This window comes from Notamacropus eugenii, chromosome 2 (assembly GCF_028372415.1).
Source record: "Notamacropus eugenii isolate mMacEug1 chromosome 2, mMacEug1.pri_v2, whole genome shotgun sequence".
Taxonomy (NCBI): domain Eukaryota; kingdom Metazoa; phylum Chordata; class Mammalia; order Diprotodontia; family Macropodidae; genus Notamacropus; species Notamacropus eugenii.
In genome coordinates, this window is record NC_092873.1 from 304,546,336 (window position 1) to 304,568,961 (window position 22,626).

At 41.3% G+C, this 22,626-nt stretch overlaps 1 protein-coding gene and 1 long non-coding RNA gene across 2 annotated transcripts in view; one reads left to right on the forward strand and one right to left on the reverse strand.

The window, feature by feature from the left end:
• Positions 1-5,033: 5,033 nt before the first annotated feature.
• Positions 5,034-22,626, reverse strand: part of GOLPH3L (golgi phosphoprotein 3 like) — a 29,816-nt gene continuing 12,223 nt past the window's right edge. The window contains exons 3-5 of the mRNA XM_072644722.1: positions 10,045-10,176; positions 9,170-9,284; positions 5,034-7,229 (exon numbers count right to left, since the gene is read on the reverse strand). Coding sequence (XP_072500823.1) covers positions 6,802-7,229; positions 9,170-9,284; positions 10,045-10,176 — 675 coding nt within the window. The 3' untranslated portion in view covers positions 5,034-6,801. The remainder of the gene's footprint in view (positions 7,230-9,169; positions 9,285-10,044; positions 10,177-22,626) is intronic.
• On the forward strand, positions 14,642-16,531 carry LOC140527655 (uncharacterized). The gene is made up of 2 exons (XR_011974887.1): positions 14,642-14,758; positions 16,384-16,531. It is a non-coding gene; the product is annotated as an uncharacterized lncRNA (long non-coding RNA).

Below are 22,626 nucleotides of genomic sequence, written 5' to 3' on the forward strand. Positions count from 1 at the left end.
TGTCCAGAAACTAAAGCTCAATCATAGTTCATCTTAAGAGATTTGAAGGGGTATTTGAAGGATACTTTCAAACCCACTATCTCTAATTTTTGGGTTAAAGCATTAAAATGCAAACATGTCACCTGAAAGAAGGACCTCATTAAGACATTACCAACCACTGAAGCTTCACCAACCACTGAAGCTTCACCATGCATTAGTCAGACTAGTTGTTCAGTCATTAGAGAGAATGGGATGTGTGACTAGCTCTGAAAAACCTTGCATTAGATAGAGCCTTTATTTAGTGCTCCTTACCTTTCTCTTTCCTCTCAAATACCTCTGCTAGCCAATTTATTTAGCAAAGAAAAGCTCTATAAAACTAAAGGTGAGTGCTATCATGAGTGCTTCAGAATATTTGTATTTAAAAGAATGTTTGGCAAATTTTACAATAAAGGAATATACATCTCTAACAGTGAAATTTCAAACATTATCATAGGCAAATGGGAGAAATTTTTAAAGGCAGGGTCTCTTCACCTAAAAATCATACCAAAGGGGTAAGTGTTGACCTCATTTATGCATAAAGCTGACTTTATGCAAAATTACTTTGATGACATCAGAGAACAGTTCGGAACATGAGGCTTCTATTGGAAGGAAAGCCTCGGGTAAGTGCCATGCTTGCGGTTGGGAACACTCAGAAAATATTAAGAGAACAGTGAGTCTCTTAGGATGGAGGAGCACCCTAAAGGGAAAATAAAAAGTACATGGAGTGGGGGGGGCCCTAAATCAAATGTTTCCTTTCCAATATTATTTAGGGCCAGCTCTTTCCTCAATGATACAAGAAGTAATCGTTGCTGATTCACCCATTTTGCTCCCTGTTCATATACATCTACCAAAAAATGGAGAAAGGAAAAGTAGACCATGGCACTGCTAAGTTTGATTTGGGAAAAGGGGATGCAAACTTCTGGCAAAAATTGAGGTTTATGAATGGTGGGTAAGCGGCACCTTAGTCATATCAAACTATGTGACCTGGAGCAAGCTCTTTAATCTCTTTGGGCCTCAGTTTCCTCAACTGTACAATGAGGGGTTAAGCTGAGGTCCCTTCCAGCTATAACATTTTTTTGACTACCTCAATTTAAATACCTTGTCAAAAGCTTTATGTTTATGCAGATTGTTAAAATTCTGAGGTATCATCTCATGCTCAAAAATTGGCAAAAAATGATAAAAGATGAAAAAATTCAATGACAGGAATGAAAAGAAAACAGTAACTAACTGCTAGTAGAGCCATGAATTGGTCCAGCTATTGTGGCAAACAATTTAGGATTATGCAAGAGAAGTTATAAAAGTGTTCATTCAATTCAACAAAACAATTCAAACATTTATTAAGTGACAATTTAAGCAAGGCAACAGTAGATACAACCAAAAGCTGAAATAACCCCTTGTCCAAAGAGGCTTACATTTTACTGGCCAGCAGCTGATTGGGTTTATACCTAAAGGAGTTTATTGAAAACAAGGAAAACCCTATCTGATGAAAAGTCATAGCAGCACTAAATGTAAATGCAGGAGAAATCAAAGCTATCTACAGTCACATGAAAAAAAAGTGCTCTAAATCACTATTGATTAGAGAAATGCAAATTAATACAATTGTGAGGTACCACCTTACACCTATCTGAAGGCTAATACAGCAGAAAAGGAAAATGATAAATGTTGGAAACGTGGGAAAAATTGGGACTCTAATGCAAAATTTCTTTTTCTGAAATCTTTATCTGAAAACTATAGGAAGATCTATATGAAATGACGCAGAGTAAATAAAGCAGATCCAGAAGAAGATACATAAATTATGACACTCATACAATGACAGCTTTAAAAGTCAAGTATTACTGATCACAATCAGTGAGCCAGAGTTCACTTAACTGGAGGAATTACACATTATGGGGGATTTAATTGTAAGTACCTTGAAGTTTTGTGTGATGTAACAAAATTTAATAATTAGAAAAGAACAAGCATTAGAAAAAGAAAATGTTCATGTTAAATACTTTGCTTTGGAAGATACTAGTATATTTTAGAAAGTAACTTCTGGTATAAATTAAGATGAATAGTAGTATTACTGAAGCTAATAGGATTGCTGGCAGCCTGTTAATGTGTCTGCTGAAATGAACTATTATCTGAATTTAATTAGTTGGAAAGGCTTAAATTCCAGGCAGGCCTATTTAAATGAACCATAGTAACATAGGAGTTAGTGGTTTGCTTTTATTTATCTCAGCTGTTCCCAGCACAAACATACATAAAATCTATGAGATGATTGTTTAACGCAGTGACAGGGGATCCAGGGAGGGGAGAAAATAGAAAACACTGGTAGGGAAGGGGGCAAAAGTACTCTTGGTTTTTAAAATAGTTGGCAATGATACCTGTACCCGCACTAAATACATTCAATAAAAGGCATTTGTGCTCTGTCTCTTAGATACACATAAGCTTATTAAAAATCCAGTCAGGAATTTTCCTTTGTTTCTGTATCCCCAATATTTCAGCACAGTGCCTTGCACATACATAGCAGGAATGTAATGAATATTGAATTGATTCCGGGAGTCTTGCTTATTTTTAGAACTGGGAAAAAGCTCCCTTTCTCTCTTCAGTCTTAACCCATCTTGCTTTGCTCTCCAATCCTACCCTGGAGTAGACAGACACTGTTTAACTTAGGTTATGAAAAGACTGGTCTCTACCTGGGAGTTTGAAGCAAAGGACAAAACAGTCATGGACAGATTAGAGATTTATCTCTATAACTAGAGGTAGGGGTGGGGGACAGGAAGGGAACCCTAAAACATTCTGAGGCACTTCAGCTTTAAAAACTCCTTAGCCTGGCATTTAAGGCCTTCCACAATCTGGCGCCCACCTACATTTCCAGTTTTATTTCATTCTGTTCTCCTGTACAAACACTATGTTCTAGCCAAACTGAACTAGTGGCTATTTTTAAACTGTACTGCCTCCTTCTATCTGCCTCTCAGGAACTTTGTTTTCCTTTAAGGCTCAGGGGTCATCTCCTCCATGAAGCTGTACCTGATACCCTGTTGTCAGTTGTTCTCAATTTTCCTTGCATGATACTTAGTTGTATAGACGCTTGCTGTATACTCCTCCCTCTCCCCCACCTTCTCCACTCCCTCCAATCCTAATAATAAGCTTTTTGAGGGCAGGCCCTGTTTCCTTTCTATATTTTCAACACCTAGCATAGTACCTTCTGAAGTCTTTGCTTATTTTGAGATATGGGGGAAAAGAAAAACAAATTAAATTACATTGAAATGTGGAATGTAAGAGAAATCAACCTTTGTTTTGTCTTCTAGCTAGGAGTTGGAAAGCCCTAGAGGAGCTTTCTGGACCCCCATCTAACCCTCCAAAGTGAGCATACTGCCAGGAAAATACAGCTAACAATTCATTTTAGCTTGATTAAGAAATAAAACAGATTTATTGTTTATATGTAGAAAATTCTGAAAGGCACTTGATTTACTCAGTTTGAACTTTCCTCCCATTAATTTATTATTATTAATTTATTATGGTGTAAAAAACAAAATTTAATAGGTGTATTGAACAATAACAAGATTTCTTTCCTGGAAGGAAGAGAACCTATATGTGTCTGGCTTGGAGCTCTATATATGTTACTGAGACCTTTGCTTCTTTCTGGGAAAGATGGTTTGCCTTCCACCCCCACTCACCAGTCACCAAGAAGCAGCAGCCAATGCTGTCTGTCTCCTTTCAGACTGCTTGGGCAATCTGGCACCTACTGAGATAAAAAAGAAGGCCTTGAGGGGAGGAATTCAGAATACAACTCAAAGTTTTGATCATACTAGAAGTGTGAGATATTCATATACCAAGATACAGATGCATACAAATGAGACAAAATCAGAAAGACACAGGACTCCAGCAAAAGGAAGTTGAAAAAACTATGGGTAGACATTAAAAGGTGGGTTTCTGTGATTTTTTTGCTCTAGGAAGTGAAATATTCTCTCTTAGGAGTTATATGTAGTGGGGGGAAAGGAGGAAGGGAGAGATGGTGATGAGGTAATAAAGTCTACAAAGGAGAACAAATTGTGCCTTTGTTAATTAGAAATATAGGTATGTCTATATAATTTCATTGCTAAAAGACAATTTCTTTAGTTTAAGGTCCTTTTCTAGGAATTTAAGATATCTAAAATTTAAATATCTGTGAAATATAAACACTATCATCCATGACCCCAAGAGAAAAGAACTTTGTTCAAACAAATGTCTAAATTACAGATGGCCACATAAATATAAACAGGACTCTAATTAACAATATTTCTGTTATTTTCTGCTATCGGCATTAGAACAAGAGAGGAAAAATAAGCTAGTTACTAGGATAATCATTACAATCATTAGCTTTCCAAGGGTTGTTATTTAGAATGCTGGCTGTGTTTAAGTCTGAGATTTAGCCTCCTAGCAAATAAAATTAAAGTTAATTCCAGCAGATATATTAATAATTAGGATGAGAATAATTCTACTAGTTTCCATAATATTACTACTATTACTATGTTCTCCCCATGATCTTTTCATTAAATGCTGATATTACATAGATTACTCTGGTGAAGGTTCACATTAGTTGGTGTTTTAGCCATAACATGTCTATATACAAGCACTAAACATATATACATATTACAATTCTAAAATTTTGCATACCTCAAGATTTTCCACACATAATTCACTGAAATGCCTGGTGGCGACCCTGGGGTCTTGAAGGTTTTGCCAACAGAACATAGTTCTGATCAACAGATCCTGTCCAAGTGGAAAAGCTTTGAATACTTATCTTCCAAGAACCAGACAAGTTGTTAGCAGTGAGTTCAGCTACAGCAACGAAGGTGTCTGAAGGGCTGGTTAAGGGAACAGCCACACTCATGAGATCCTAGCCCCCTGAAATGCTGAACTGCCTAATGAAACAATACAGACTGCTAGTTTGGAGGGAGCAGGAAGGGCAGTCATTTCTGGACTTGTTCACAAAGGACCCCACCTCCAGTCAGAACTCTAGACACTATAAAATTGTACTCAGAGAGACGAGAGCCAAGAATACAAACTTTATTGAACAAAGGTGATGGCCATATGCAAGTAAAGGGGAAGCTGACTGGCAGTATACACAATGCAGATTTATATCTCACCTCTCCCTGTCTTTTTGAGAGAGAAGCATTAAAAATAATGACCAAGGACTGAAAAGAACCACACTCAACATGACCGCTAGCACCGTTTAAACTGATGCTTTCCACAGGACGACCTGGTTTTCATGCATATGAACTGTTTAAATTGCAAGAAAAGCACAGCCAAGTTGGATTATGAGGGACTTGGCTTCTATCTCAAGAAAAGCAAATTTGGAATTCAGCCTAGTTTCTTAATTATCACCAATAATTTGCTTCTAGTCATCAAAAGGTCATTAAGGGAAAAACTAAGACATGTTAATTTGGTAATATTTGTGGCCACTGTGGCCAGGTAAAGGAGAAGGAAGGAGATTATGTTGAAACATTCAATTTCTTTTGAACATGCACGACAGCCCCCTGGGGAGGTCCATTCCAGAACTACCAGGAGGCCTATTTTAGCCATAGCCAGGAGGCAGTGCTTATTGGGGGTGGGGAGGTAGGGAGGGTGCAGGGATAGGTAGATTTCTAACATTAGCTAAACTCATTCCCGTTACTTGCAATTCTAGTATCAAATTTCCTTTCTTAAGATACAGAATCCCCAAGGGGAGCCCTCAATAAAGTTTTTTCCTGCCTCTTCTACAAAGTTGAAAACAGGAGACCTTTCTGTTACAAATGAAGTTGGGGAGATTTGAAGATAAGTGATCTGGAGGGGTCTACCATATAACCGAAACAATAAAATGGAGTTTAGGGACTCACCATCTCTGGCCAGGAGGCCTGATGGTGTAAATGAAGACCTAGTGCTTAGACACATACTCTGAACTCAGGAGGCTGCATTCCAAGAGCAATTTCAATTCTAGCTTCATTGGCTGAAGCCAAAATAAATATATGAGAAGGACTGGAGGGCACAGGAGGGAGGAGGAAACCAAAATAATCCTGTGGTATGGAGTAAGAATTTTGTTCCTTCCCTATCACAGCTTCTACTGCTGCAACACATAGAGGAGGTAGTTAAGAGATAAATTTTTAAATTGGTTTTCTGATGGGGGAAGGGTGGAGTAGGAAGGAGACTGAAAATTTATCTCTCATCGCTAAATATTTATGACCAGGCTGGTAGGTTTTAGACATGCTTCAGGCTGGAAATGGAAAGACAGAGGGAAACGTCGGCATGACAGGGATATACAAATACCACATCTCAAGTGCTTCAAAAACTGGTTTAGATTTCTGCCCTTCACCCAAGTAGGATGCTACTTTAATAAACTACAGTACACTGAGAGAGTCCAAGAGACAAAGGACTTGAGTGAGCTATATATTTAAGATGGGACAATTTTTTTAGAAAAATGAAGAGCTTGCTCTACTCCTTCTGCCTGCCATGCTGTGGCCGAAGCATCCAGACCCCATCTGACTGGTCATATTTGCCCAAGCCTTGGGAGCAAGCCAAAAAAGGAGAGCAGGGTGCTGAGCCCCACATTCTCCTCCACAGAGTAAGAAGTGTTGGGAAAAGTGGCAAGTCTTCATTCATCATGTCAAGGCCTGTGGCGATGCCCTGAGGTTGTTCCCTTACTCACCAAGAATTTGGTCCAAGAGAAGGAAAAAAAAGATGAAAATCAACCAACTCCCAAACAAACAACTCATCCCATGAACGGAGCGACGTGGCTTCTGGTGGTCATCGACAGCAGGGGGAGGAAGGACCCACCTGCCAGCTTTAAGATTTATTGAAGGCTGCCAACACGGCCCAGATCATCTCTGTGGCACTGTGCTTTGTTCCTTCCACCTCAGGGTCAAGCTCTACCAGGTCCTTGGCTCGGTTCATGGCTACATCATATCTGTCATCTGCCAGGGTGGAGAAGACACTTTCCAGCACATCTGAGGAGTGGGCCAATACCAGCAGTGCCAGGGTCCTGCGGTCCATGCGCTGGGGGTCATTCACCCATCGCTCCAGGACACTCTCCTGAAGCTTTCTGACCAGCCGCTGTTTCTCTGTTGTGTTGGTCACTGGGTGGGTGGTCATGTCAAACAGCAGGAAGTTCTGCTTCTCAGTGGTCAGAATGCCCTTCTCCACCAGGTTTTTGGCAATCCGTTCTCGCACATTCCTTAGCTGGTACTGCAGCTTGAAGGGATTCCACGTTTCACCTGTGATGATGGATGAATGAATGCAATACACAGAGGAAAAAAAGATTAACTTTCTGACTTACAGTAGCATGTATTAAATTCTAGGTGTCTGAGGCAAATTTTCTGGAGCTGTCCAATCTGTCCTTCTAGTCCAAGGCTTCACCATACATTCTGGGGGCGACCCTCCTTCCATGGTTCACCACTGGATAAGCACAATTTTAAATTCTAGTGAAAAGGGAGAGGAAGATGTTGGGGGGGGGGGGAAGCAGGGGAAAGAGGCTGAAAGTTAAGGTGAAGCTTTTGGATTTTCTTTGAATATCAATTATCCATGCTTCCTCTGTCCTTGGATGAGAGAGACTCTACAATCCTAGCGATAAGTGTTAAGAACAAAGGCTTTACAGAGACAGAGAGAATCCAACTATGAGCTTCTGACACCCCACCCCCCAGGTTTCCAGCACCTTCTTGAGACTTTTCCAAACATTATGACAATCTGCATGGTAGGGCTCTTGGTGCAGTGGGCAGGAGTGGAGGAGTGGACAACAGCAGTTGGAAGGACCAATAAAACAGAGTGTGTGTGTTCATCTCCAGTGGGTGTGGAGAAGCACAATGCCTTCCCTGTCCCTGCCTCAGTGGTAGGGAAGATATGAAATGGCCACTTGTCTGAGCCAGAGAGGAGGAAGGACTGAAGCACTCTGCTGATGGGAGTGAGGAGGAAAGAATCTCCCTGCTCTTTGGGCCGCCATTGATGGGCGCTGGGAGACAGATCACGAGACACAGGTAAGACTGTGGCCAACAGTCCCCAGGCAGGCAGCCCTGTGCTCTGGGGCCTGTCAGGCAGAGGTTCCCAGACTTTTTCAAGCTCTGTGTTTCCTGGCTTTATGAATCCCCTATTCAACATGAAAGAAAATAAATTCTTAAGTTTACCATGAATGAGCATGAAGTAAATAAAGCAGATTAATTAATTTCTATAGGATATGATTATTTGCAAATATTTATCATACCCTCTTGATAGGCTTGTATCCCATGGTATTCTTATTCCAGATGGGGGACCCCAGGCCTGTGGTCTTTGGTGTCTGAATGTAAAAGAATCACAACACTACCCATGAGTAGCAATAAAGGACCCTGGGGCAGCCCTGGCTGCCTTCTTGCTGCTACCAGTTGTGATAAGGGTTTTTATTCTTTTGGATTTACCCCGAATGGTGGCCAACCTTCCTTCCATCTTTTCCCCTTCGGCACAGCCCCACCTAGGGGCCAGCTTAGGGGCCCCTTGGGTGCCCATCTGATTGTTCTTCTTGTCTCTCAACAAGGTTCCCCACACTTTATTGTCTTTTTTACCCTCGCCACCTATGCTTCCCAACACCATAAACACATCATGCTGTGTCTTCCTGAAGGTTTGGATAAACTCCTTTGTTTGGGGGATCATCATTCCCCAAAGGGTAGTATGACCCCTGTCATTCTACATATACATGCCCCATGCCCTCCCCTGCAGCCATCACCCTGCCATCCAAATTGTCTTGAAGACTTAAGAAGGTTCAAGAAGGCACCAGAAACAAGTGGGGGAGGGAGGAAGGGAGAGCTACAATCGGATGGCAGTGTTGGCACCTCTCAAATTAGGCTGCCAGGTAGAACCCTGGAGAGAGGGCTGCTTGGGCAAGTCACTTCACCTCTGGGTCTACTTCAGTTTCCTCAGCTGTAAAAGGAAAAAAACAATGCCATTTATCTTCCAGGGGCGTTGTAAGGAACAAATGAGACAATATTTGTAAAGCACATGGCACTGTGCCTGACTCATAGTAGGTGCTGTATGATGGTAACTATTATATTAATTTTATGCAATCAAAACCAAGTTGTTATTCTCTCATAAACAAATAATGTGAATTTCTGATTCTCTTTTCCTGGGAAGGAGACAGGCCTATGTCTTGGCCACTAAGAGTGGAGATAAGAGACATTCTGAATTCTTTTACCAGTGAGCAGCTCTATCCATGTTTGAACCGTTTCTGCTGGTTCTGTGGCCTTGATGTGCTTAAGCGTTTCATCCAGTAAGACATCGCCAGTTGGACTGTCTGACTTTAGCAACACCTTTTAGGAAAGAAAAGCAAAGGAACCAGGGGTATGTATGTATTCACTCAAAAGTATTCAACAAGCAGCTATTAAGAAACTATTAGATTCATAATGTTACGTCACTATACGAGATAAAAAAAGATAGAATACATGTTCTCTGCCCTTGGGAGTTTCCAACAGAAAGAGGACTTAGGACATGGACCACAAAGAGTTACAATACAATGGAGATAAGCACTTTGATTGGTGGTGGATGCAGGGGACAGGAGGGAGGGGAGATTCAAAGAGAACACACATCAAGGTTTTGAGACTCTGTAAATGAGAGAACAATCCACAGAAATAAAAAAGGGGAGCCTGTCCAGGGAGATGATGAGAAATCTGGTTTCAGAGCCAAGAAAAGGTCACGGGATTTGATAATCATTAGGGACTGATGAGACCATAGTTTCCCAGAGACGATGAGGAGAGCAGCCTGACTGCAAGAGGTGAAGGGGTGAGTCTGTAAGGAGACAGATGAGAGCATTGGGCATAATTCCCATGTCTACCGAGTTAAAAGGAAGGAAAGAAAGTGGACAGCAGCTAAGAAGGCAGCGAGGGCAGGGAACCATGTGCCCACTTCTTTCATCTGTTTATTTCCCCTCCCTGGGGCCTCTCCCCCAGCTTGGAGGTGGAAATGGGGGGGCTCGGAAAGTTCTTGAGAGGGCCAGACCACACTCCCATTTCACCCAGTTTTCTTCTCCTAACAGAGGAGGGGTCCCTGGTGTGAAGGGGAATTACAAGTTACCTTTCTGTCAAGTAGTCTCTTCTTGCGTATGGTTGGGGGCTCCAGATGGATCCGACCTCGCATGGCCAATTCTATGAGGATGCCTCCTCGAAGCCCAGAAGAAATGCAGTCATTCCAGAAGGACGTGTAACCCTAGGCAAAGGGAAAAAGAATATGTTGTGACGGTTCAGACTTGTGACAGGCATCTTTGAGGACGATTCTGTTCACTCTTCAGGTTCATTTTTGCAGCACATACCAAACCCTGTCAACATGCTCTCTCTGTTCCCTGTGTGTTCTCTCTTTCCGAAGATACTGCAAACTTTCCTAGACAGGAGCTAGATTTCCCCCATCAGCTTTGGGCCTTCTTAGAATAATGAGACAGTTTCCTTTCTCCAGAAGCCAGCACATGATTTGAAGACAGAAGTCTTGTGTTCAAATCTGTTTTCTGTCATTTACTAGAGGTCTAAAGGACCCTGAGCCACTCACTGAACTCTAAGTCTCAATTTCCTCATCTGTAAAATGAGAGGGGTTAGATTAGAAGGCCTCAAAGATCCTGCCAGAAGTAAACCTGTGATTGTGTAGATGCAATACAAAGTTTGGCACAAGAAAGCCCACTGCTTCCTGAGTTTTCATGGCTCTTCCAGAAAAGATCAAATAACATGGTTCCACTGGCAGGTGAAAAATAGCTTGTCAGTCTCTCTTCTTAGTAAAGAACCTACACACTCTCCAAAGTTTGGGAAATGCTGAGACATAGATTTAGTTTTGATATGAGGAAAAACTTCCTAACCATTCAAATAATCCCAAAGTAGAAATGGGGCATCTGGATGCCTCAGTAGATAGAATACTGGGCTTGGAAATCAGGAAGACCTGAGTTCAAATCTGGCTTCAGACATCTACTAGCTTTATGACCTTGGGCAAGTCACTAAACCCTGTTTGCCTTAATCCACTGGAGAAGAAAAAGGCAAACCACTCCAGTATCTTTACCAGAAAAACCCCATGGATAGTATGGTCAAGGTCTCATGATGAGTTGGACAAGGATACAAAATGACTGAACAACAAGAAATGGTCTAGTTTGGGAGGTGGTGAGTCTCCATTCCGTCAAAGCAAAGTCTAGATGACCAGATGGTCACTTGTCAGCACTCTGTATGTGTATGTGCTCATTTCTGTTCAAGGAGCCAGACCAGATGGTCTCTGAAGTACCTCCCTAAGTTAGGACTCTAATTCAATGCTTACCAGGAAATTTAAGTTACAGTTGTAGAAAGGCACCTTTGAGCTCTCTAGAAACTTGATCCTGTGACATTCCAAAGTTTAGGGGAAAATACATATTAGTCAAGAAGAACAAACCACAAAGCATCTAGTTCTCTCATGGTCCAATCAATGACCATTAAGTACAATACACTATACCACAGTGCTGGGGGTTAGAGAGGCATAAACTTCTGTGCTTAAGGAATTTTTATCTAGTTGAGATAAGAAGAAAGAAGAGCTATCACAAGGCAGTACAGAATTGATGGAGATATAAATGGTACCAGCAGTGTGCCTCAGGAGTTCTAAGGGACCAATCCCTTTTACTGTGGAGTACTTCAGGAAATCTGAACAAAGAGGCGGGCTGAGGTACATTGAAGCTAGGGAGAGAAAAGTAGGGTGGGCATTCTAAGCTGGGAGAGGATAGCATGAACAAAAGGGATGGAGCAGAGAAACACAAGGCATGTTTGGAGCAGGGATGGGGATAGAATTGGTGGATAGGTCAGAACCAGGTTGTAGAGGGTCATGAGTACCAGACTAAGGATTCTGATTTTACAGGCAAAAGAGTCCCTGAAGTTTTTGGAACCTTTCATGATCAAAATACCACTGTAGATTAATGGGCCTATCTCTATAAGGGCAGAAAAATTTACAAATAGGACAGATTATGGTTTCCGGAGTCGTGCTAACCAGATTCTAATCTTTAATCATACCCTCCAAAATCACTGTGATCCACAGCTTGAGTTGCTTCCTATGATAGTGCAAATGAGTTATCCTGACCCATCTATCGCAGGCTTATAGGAAGTGGTCAAAGTACATAAAGCACCCATTCTCCTTTTCTTCTCAGCCCTACATTCTCAGATCTTTTCTAACCCTAACTCTTTTACCGCAGTTAACACTGACAGGTCAGCAGAAGCCTTTATAAACTCCACCTCCCCTCTCCTGACCTTCCTGAGGTCCAGTCTACTCCCTTATCTGCCACTGAACCGCACCTGCAGCGCAGTGGAAACAACCACATCTATTCTTTTCTTATAAACACTGGAGCTTATTCACTTTACCTGGCGGTTCAGATGAAAGCATAACCGAATTCCTGAACAACAAAGCAGCCTCAACAGGCAATAAAATGTATATGCATATCAGAGGCCTTGGTGGCCTCCTACATTTTGACTAGGTATGTAAACACTTCAAATTGAAGAGAAGTATTTAGAAAAGAGGCTTCCAGGGGTTTCTTCTTTCCAAGTCACTACTCAGCTTTGGTTTTCATTATGGTGAGGTCAAAGATTACAACAGTGTAAATAAAGGAGGGACAGAAACCAGGATGTGAGGACTGACTTCCTTGAAAAGTGTTCTTTCCCACTTCAGCCTCACAAAACCTATAAAACCCCAGAAAAAGTCCTTTCTTTAAGATTATGCAGGAACATGAGGAGAATAAATATGGACAAGTAAGAGCAGAATGGTGCAGGGCGGGAACAGGTGTGAGTGAGGCCATGGTACTGCCTTCCCTGGTGATGTCTCAGAACAAAAGACAATACTGCAGCAGCAAAGGAGAAGGCGTTAAGGACATTAAGGATTCTGAAGGGTGCTTCCTGGGATTCCCTTCTAAATGTAACACATTTAGTCTATCACATTCCTATAATCCATGTATATAAGCAGTCAGAAGGACCCTGCTTTCTAAGGCTGAGCAGTACCTTCTGATATAAGAGAAGTAAACCCTTCCTCAATGCCTGTTCCAGAAAAACAGGTCACAAAAAAAGGATAAAAGGGATAATGTGGTTCAGTGGTAGAAAGGCAAGGAGACTAGACCTCAGAAGGTCAGGGAAGGCAAGGTGGAGTTTGTAAAGGCTTCTGTAGACCTGTCAGTGTTAAAGAGTTAGAAATTTGGGCAGAAGCATTAAGGTATGAAAAGATCTGGGATGGAGGACTGGGAAGAAAAGGAGAGTGGGTGCTTTATGTACTTTGACCACTTCCTATAAGCCTTCGATAGATGGGTCTGGATAACTCATTTGCACTGTCACAGAAAGCAACTCAAGCTGTGGATCACACTGATTTTGGAGAGTATGATTAAAGATTAGAATCTGGTTAGCAGGACTCCAGAAACTACAATCTCTCCTATTTGTAAATTCTTTTGCTTTTATAGAGACAGGCACATTAATCTAAAATGGTATTTTGATCATGAAACTCAACTGCTCAAAAATCTCCAGCGGCTCTCTTGTCTGTAAAACCAAATAGCCTAAATAGGAATATTTTTGTGGGGGTGGGGGTGGAGTGACCAAGATAGAAAGTATGAAGAGGGTCATATGTTAGGAAAGGAAATTTTCACAATCTTCCACCAGAATAATCTCCCCTGAATTTCTACCCAGTGATGTATACATAGTGCCCTTCCCTAGGCTAAGCTTCCTTGAAGACACACCTTTTATGAAGGTCAAGGATTTAAAAGCTTCCTGCTAAGGGCAAACAGAATTAAAGATAGGAAAAAAAAAATCTTAAAAGCATACCTTAAAAATATCTTCTAGAGCTTTGACTTGAAAATTGGTTTAATTTGTAAAAAAGAAGGCATCAACCCCCCGAAGATATAAAAGAATACTGAAAAAATTAACAATTTTAATTCATAAAATTATGTCAAACAGCACTTTTTGAAAAAATATGGTATTTTTTTTCTTAATCTGGTGTACTGAAGGGGTAGACAAATACAAGCACTTTGGATCTTCCCCTGGACCTCCTTTTGTCTATCCCTTTGTCCAGTGCCATTACAACTTATCCTAACTGGCACAAACAGAGCTCTTATAGCTCTTTCTCAAGGGCCCATCGCTGATACTTGAGGATAAAGAACACTGGCCTGATGAGATCATTAAGAAAATACCAATATTAGAAGTTATTCAAGTTCAGTGGATGATTCCATGATGGAATGAGTGGAAAGCAGTATCATGCCACTGGTCTTCAACACAACAGCACATACTGACTGAGGAAATCTTAGTGCTAACAAGTGGTCCATAAGGGCCAAGGCAAAGAGTACAAAGGTAAAAAAGCATCTTTTCCACCAGGCTTTTCTATCTCCAGCACCTAAAACATTGCCTGGCACACACTAGGCACTTACCAATCTAATCAATTAGATCTTAACAAATACTTAAAATTGTCAAGATGGGGAAGGTAAGAGAGTTAACGCAACGGTTATAGCTTGGGAAAGGACTCAACATTGGGATGGAGGGAGCAAGGGACTGGAGAAGACAAAGAAATGGTTAGAGGCTGCAAGGCTAAAGGAGAGGTGGAATTGACAAGAGATCATGATCAAACAAGGAAGTTTCATAGTTCATTAACATGCAAGTGGAACGGTTTATATGTAATGACAAGATCAATGACCATCTTCTCTGTATATTGCTGAGGGAGAATGAAGGAGTAGGTTCTCTGTATAAACTGCTGATGAATTAGGAGTTAACTACCTTGCCTGTGCCTACCTGGAAAGGAGGAACCTTTCCTAGGAGTGTACCATAGTTAAAAGGTAAGCTATCACCTTAAATCAAAGAGTATTCCAACACCCCTTCCCCCAACTAGTGAGCTGGAGGATAGGGTGAGGGTGTGTGTGAGTGAAAGTACAGTCAGTGCTGGAAAGGTAGCCAGGGAAGCTGTCATCAGGACAGAGCTCAGTGACTACAAGATGAAAGGAATAAGAAAGGAAAAGGTTTAAGATGAAAGCAAGCTCGATATTTATGGAGCAGGCATTCCAGACAGCACAGCAGAAGGGGTGGGAGGCCTTAGAGTGAGGCATGGGGAGGGAGAGGGAATTGAGGGGATGGAAAGGTGGGAGCAGTCAGTAGGGGATGGAGAAGAGCTTGAATAATATCCACTGGGGGTTCAGAATTACTGGGATAGGAGGGTATGATGGAGTAAGAATTACATTCATCATTGAGAAATCAAGTAGGTTAGCAGCGCATAGCTGGAAAGGGAAAAGAAGAATCCCCCTGTCACAGATGCAGACAAGGCAAACGGTCTGGGTAGCATTGTAGGAGTAAAGATTGATCAATCAATAAACATTTATTGTCTATTATGTCCCAGGCCCTGTGCTAAGCGCTGAGGATACAAAGGCAAAAGATAATCCTTGCCCTCAAGTTGCTTACAATCTAATCTATCTATCTATCTATCTATCTATCTATCTATCTATCTATCTATCTATCTATCAAGATGATATAATTAACAGAAAGAAGGCATGAGAATTAAGAGAGGTTGGGGAAGGCTTCCAGTAGAAGACAGGATTTAAGCTGGGCCTTAAAGGAAGACAGAGAAGTCAGCAGTCACAGTAGAGCATGGGAGCTAGCCAGAGAAAATGCTTAGAGCCAAGAGTTGGAGTCTTGTTCATAGAAGAGGCAAGTGTCACTGGATCAAAGAGTACAAGTTGGAGAGTAGGGTTTTGAATGCCCAACAGAGTATTTTGTATTTGATCCTGGGAGCCACAGGAGTTTTGTGGTTGAGGAGAAAGAAATGCTGCCCATGATCTTTCCTGCATAGTGACTCAATGGAGGATGGAATGGAGTGTGGAGAGACTTGAGGCAGGCTGACCCAGGCATGAGGTGATAAGGGCCTGCACTAGAGTGGTCACTGAGAAAGGTGATTGAGAAAGTATAAACAATGAGCAATAATTCTTAATGCTATTTTCTCATTTCTGTGAAATCTTTATGAAAATAACTTATGTGTGTGCAATCAAGGATATCCTTGATGAAACTAGAAGGGAATGGATAGGCTTCCGATGATTATTTTCTATAGCAGAAATCTATATAGTTTCAAAACTGACTGAAAATCGACCAGAATATAAGATCCCACACTGTCCACTCTTTGTTGATTTTAAAATAGCATTTGACACCATAGTGAAAAATGCAAACTGAAGACTCTTTTCAAACAAGGGGTCTTCCACACATCAAAATTATACAAAACTCTATGATAGATGCAACTAGAAAGATAATTTTTTTCATCAATCATCTGAGCATTGACAGCAAGGAAAGTATGAAAAAAAGTAAGACTTATTTACTCACAGACAGGTGTCTATCAGGGCAAAGCAGGATGTTCTGAACAGAGTCTAATACAAAGAAAGATTTGGCAATGCTGGAGTTCTTCAATTGTTTCTATTTGCAGATGACAATGTCCTTATTGCATCAAGCACTGGAACATGAAAAAACTCATCCAATTAAATCCATGAGAATTCAAAAGAGAATGAATTGATTCTTTCCTCTATTCCCCTATTATCCTGCAGAATGGAAAATAAATCTGCTTCATCCTCCAACCAGGTCACAATAATTCCTAAGCCAACTTCCAAAACCAATGACCAGCAAAGTGGAAGGCTTTGTGTGAGTGACTCCTATGAGTTAAGTAAGTTATCTCTTGTGTTTTCATATGTAAAGGCTGAGAAAAAAAAATGAAATTCTATTCTCTTTTGCTCAAAAGCTATCATATAGAAGATATTGGAGACATTTTTTTTCAGATAAATTTATCTTATATTCTGCCGTTAGAACATACCCTTCACAGGCTAACAATAAGAGGTAACAGCTAATTACATATACATGTACACACGTACACACGTACACACACTATATATATATATATATATATATATATATATAAAAATCTCAGCGAATTTCAGAGTTGAGGGCACCAGTGACCATCTAGCACAACTCATATTGGAAAAGGAATCCCTTCCATGGCACAAGGGATATCAGTCACCCTGCCTTTACTTGAAGACTTATAAAAAGGGGGAGTTGCTTTCTCTCCTGAAGGAGTTGTTTCAACTTTAAGAAAGGTCTAATTATCACAAGATGAGAGACTTGGAGCTGGAAAGGACCACAGAGGCCCTTGAGCCCAACCCCAGAAATGAACTGACATGCGCAGGATCACACAGCAAGGAAACGTCTGAGGCAGGATTCCACCTACGGATCTTTCTGAGAATCCTCTTGTCTCTACTACACGGGAGCAGTTTTCTTGACATTCAGCCTCAACTTCTACTCATTTTGACTAGTTTGGCCTGTAGGGACAAGTAGAACAATTGCTTCCATGTGGACAGCCTTTAAAGCACTTGTAGAAGCTACCTGTCCTCCCCGAATCTTCTCCGGCTACACACAGGCAGTTCATTGGACCAAAAACGACTTAAAAGCCAATTTTTCATCCCCCTAATCTCTGGGCCCTTCAGTGCTTTCCTAGCTCCGTTCTCTTCCCTTCTCATTCTACACCCTTTTGTCCTATGTACTACTCTTGAAACCCTTACTCACTGACCTCAGCCACTCACACCTTGCTGAGTTCAAACCCTAGGTTACTCTGCTATTCCGCCCATCCCCTACTCCAGCTCCCATGCTACTGATGAAGTGGTTCTTCTCTTGGCCAAGGTCAACTTCTCTGCACGTAATGTTTTCTCATGTCTTTCCGAGCAGACTGCCCCCTCTATCAACCCTCCTCCTTTCCTTCTAATTTTTAGTCTTTCCCTGGTTTGTTCCCTACTTCCTACAAACATTTTCAACATGTTTTTTCATTGACTATCTCCCATGCTGTGAATATTCTCCATTTTCATCTCCACCTCCAGACTTCCTTCAAACTAAAATCCCAACTTCTGCAAAAAGCCCTATGTAGTTCACCTTAATGCTAGTTGCTTCCCTTTGAGACTACCTCCAATTTATCCTGTATATATCTTATCTGCATGTGATGTCTGTAAGTCGTATTCCCCATTACAGTATAATCGTCTTGTGAGCAGGGCTGTGTCCCCCTGTCCCCCCTTCTTCCCCCTCCTGTTTGGCACTTAATAAGTGCTTAATAAAAAAATTGGTAACTTGAGTGTTGAAACCTGTTCAAGTTTCTGCATCTTTAAGAAACCTTTTTTGGATCTAACCATTTCTCAAGCTACTTAGCCTGGCTATCTTTTCCCTTTCCTAGCCAAACCCCTTGAAAAAGCATCTCTACCTATTACCTTCATTAACTCTTCTGTCACACTCTTTTCTAGGAACAATGTGGCTTTGATCTCTTAATCACCAAATCTGATGGCTTTTTCTCAAATTCCTGTCCTTCTTGACCCTTCTGTGGCCTCAGACACAGCTACTCTCACCTCCTGGCTATTACTGCCTCTGAATTTCTCTACTTTGACCACTATCTTCCCTGCGTGATAACCTGCTTCCTGATCAGGCTCCTCCCACCCCACTATGAAGACAGGGCCAGCCTTCCTTGTCACCACCAGCAATAACACTAACCAACTGCCATCGACAGATAGCTGGGGAGTAGCACTGCTTCCAGCCTAGTGCCCTCATCTACCATCCTAGCAAACTGCTCCTACAGCCATGACTACAGAAGACCCAGAAAGGGGAGTTCTTGACATCAGCATCTGAAACTGAGGTGATCTTATTGGTGGAAATGACATTAAATAGTCAACGATGTCTCCCCCACGAGAATGGGAGCATCGTGAGGGCAGGGCCTGCTCTGCCTTCCTTTTGGTCTCCCTACGGCTCAGCACGGTGCTTTACACATTCACTCATTGATTCATTTTGATGACACTGATCTCTGGGTCTTCCTTCTCCCTGTCTTACATTCCTGCTCAGTCTCTTTGGCTGTATCAATCACCACAACATGCCCCTAACATGTTCTTGTGGAGGCTGTTCACATTTTGAAGCCAAGCCCAATAATAGAAATACTAATCTCTCTCGGTCAGGTTCTTCTCTAGTAAACAAAATATGTGCTATCACGGTAATCCCATTATTGATCAGTTGCTTAATGGGTAAGCCATAAGATGATTTTCAATTGGAGCAAGTATAGAATACTGCTGCTTTCGAAATTTTGAGCCTATGTGTCAACACTTAGAACATGGGTGATAAAAACAAAATAGGAGCTGTGGAAATTTCCCTCAAGGAATCTACAATTTAACAATTAAAACACAACTAGAGAACAATTTTGTGGTTGTTTAGTCATTTTTCTGTTGTGTCCAACTCTTTGTGACTCAATTTGGGGTTTTCTTAGCAAGGACAATGGAGTGGTTTGTCATTTCCTTTGCCAGCTCATTTTGCAAATAAGGAACTGAGGCCAACAGGGATGCAGTGACTTGTGCAGGGCTCACACAGCTAGCAAGTGTCTGAGTCCAGATTTGAACTCAGGTCCTCCTGACTCCAGGGCCAGTACTCTATTCACTGCACCACCTCGCTGCCCCTCAGAGAACAATACACATATCTAAATAAGTTCGATATCGTGTGGCTACAGACTTAGGCCACTGAAATTTAGGGAACAGAAAAATCAACATATACAGGAGAAGCTGAAGGTTTCAAGGACGAGCTAAGACCTGAAGTGGACACCTCAAAAGAACTGTAGGATTAAAACCTGATAGAGAAAAAGAGGAAAAGAAATCTGGGTTAATAACAAAACTGAAATAAAAGGTTCATGTTGAGAAGTACTGCAAGATGAGGGAAGGCAGATGGAGGCATCTGATGGAGGTGCAGTAAGAAATGTTCTCTTAGTGGGAGGGAGGCGAGGGGTAAGCACTACACAGCACCTCTTGTGTGTCAGGCACTGCACTGAGCACTTTTTCTTTTCTTTTCTTTTTTTTTTATTAATTTTTAACATTTATTTTCACACAGTTTTGGGTTACAAATTTTCTCCCCTTTTATCCCCTCCCCCCCCCAAACCCGAGCTTTCTAATTGCCCCTGTGACCTATCTGCTCTCTCCTCTATCCTCCCTCCCTGCCCTTGTCTCCGTCTTCTCTTTTGTCCTGTAGGACCAGATAGCTTTCTTGACCCCTTAACCTGTATTTCTTGTTACCCAGTGGTAAGAACATTACATTTGGTCCTAACACTTTGAGTTCTAACCTCCTTAGCTCCCTCCCTCTCCACCCCTTCCCCTTGAAAGACAGGCAATTCAATATAGGCCATATCTGTTTAGTTTTGCAAATGATTTCCATACTAGTTGTGTTGTATAGGACTAATTATATTTCCCTCCATCCTATCCTGTCCCCCTTTACTTCTATTTTCTTATGGTCCTTTCCCTCCCCATGAGTGTCGACCTCGTATTGCATTCTCCTCCCCATGCCCTCCCCTCCATCCTCCCCCCCACCCTGCTTGTGCCCCTGTCCCCCACTCTCCTGTATTATGAGATAGGTTTTCCTATCAAAATGAGTGTGCATTATATTCTTTCCTTTAGTGGAATGTGATGAGAGTAGACCTCATGTTTTTCTCTTGCCTCCCCTCTTTATCCCACCACTAATAAGTCTTTTGCTTGCCTCTTTTATGAGAGATAATTTGCCCCATATAACTTCTCCCTTTCTCCTCCCAATATTTCTCTCTCACTGCTTGATTTCATTTTTTTTTTTAATATATGATCCCATCCTCTTCAATTCACTCTGTGCACTCTGTCTCTATGTATGTGTGCGTGTGTGCATGTGTGTGTGTGTGTACTCCCACCCAGTGCCCAGATACTGAAATGTTTCAAGAGTTATAAATATTGTCTTTCCATGTAGGAATGTAAACAGTTCAACTTTAGTAAGTCCCTTATGATTTCTCTTTGCTGTTCGCCTTTTCATGGTTCTCTTCATTCTTGTGTTAGAAAGTCAAATTTTCTTTCCAGCTCTGGTCTTTTCATCAGGAAAATTTGAAAGTCTTCTATTTCATTGAAAGACCATTTTTTCTCCTGAAGTATTATACTCAGTTTTGCTGGGTAGGTGATTCTTGGCTTCAGTCCTAGTTCCTTTGACTTCTGGAATATCCTATTCCATTCCCTTCTATCCCTCAATGTAGAGGGTGCCAGATCTTGTCACTTTTTCTAAATATCTTATTTGATCCTCACAATAACCCTGGGGTGTAGGTGCTATTATCATCTTCATTTTACAATTTGAGGAAACTGAGGCCAACAGAGGTTAAATGATTTGCCCTGGGTCACACACCCGAATTTGAATTCAGGTCTTCTTGACTCTAGATCCAACATTCTATCTACTATACCACTGGCTGCCCCTGTGAGGGTGATTACTGATAAACAGTTATGGAAGAGAAAAATCCATACTGGACTGCTACTAAAGAAATGGGAACAGTCTACAGATTACTAAACAAAAAGTCTGAGACTTTAGTATTTTTCCTAACTACAGAGTTTTTGGTGGCGCTTGTCAGCTTAGTTCTTTACTCTAAGGATAATTATAGCTAGGTAGGAACAGATAGAAGTGGATTTGTTCTGTGAAGTTTGGATTCATTCAAAGAGCTGCACTTGAGGACCTAGAGGGCCCATGTGAACTCGAGGCCACAGGTTCCCTACTCCTGGATGACAATTCAATTCAAGAATTCAACAGCCTCTATGTGCAAAGCACTGTGAGAGATGCTGAGGATACAAAGATGAAGGAAGTCACTTTCCTTATGGAACTTAGTTCAATGAGAAGAAGAAACTGCACTCCATGTAGGCATAAAAAAATCAATAGCAACAATCTCTAAGATCTTTCCATTTCACAGGGAATAGAAAGTAGACTTGTGAATTCATTAATATAGGGACAACTAAAAAAAGGAAAATCCTACTAACAGTAACTTAGAAAATTGCCTAGATCACTAAGAGGTTAAGGGACTTGCTCAGGGTCACAAAGCCAACAGGTATAAGACTTGGGACTGGAAACTTAGGTCTTCCTGAGGTCTCAGCTCTCTGTTCACTCCATCATAATGCCTCTCCTATTTTATGTCCTTGGGAAAATTCTATAAGCGGTACCTGCTTTTATTCTTTCACTAAAAATTTACGGTACCTGGGATGATCCATTAGCATTCACTATGTCTTAGTTTGCCTGTAAATGCAGCTGTTAGAGAAGAGATTTAACAATGTTTACATGACTGCACATGCATAACCTATATCAAATTGTTTAACAATTCAGGAAGTGGGGAGGAGAGAGAGGGAAGGAGAGATTTTATAACTCAACATTTTAAAAAATCAATGCTAAAAATTGTTTTTACATGTAATGGGAAAAAATAACATTTTAAAAACAAAATTTAACAAAAGGAAAAACATGATATTTACTGAGATTCCTTGCTCTGTTTCCCTTTTAAATGGATGCTTTGCTGATAAAATGGGATTAAGGAGAGATCATCAAAGTACATTTTTCAGCTGTGTCTCCCAGGTGGAACTTGCAGAATTGTTGCCAAGAGGACATCCTACTCTTATCTCTGAAATTGTGATTAGTAGAGTCAGAGTCATTTCCTCATGTTCTCTTTTTCACTTTGAGCAAACTAGAGAGCATCAAGTCCTCTTACAGAACTGTAGGATGGAAAGGGATTGGAGGTCATCTGCTGTAACTTCTCACACCATGAATGCTCTCCCACACATCCTGGTCAATGACTGCCCAGTCACTGACAGAATGTTTCTTGTGACTGGTGAGGCCAGGGGTGGGGGAGGTG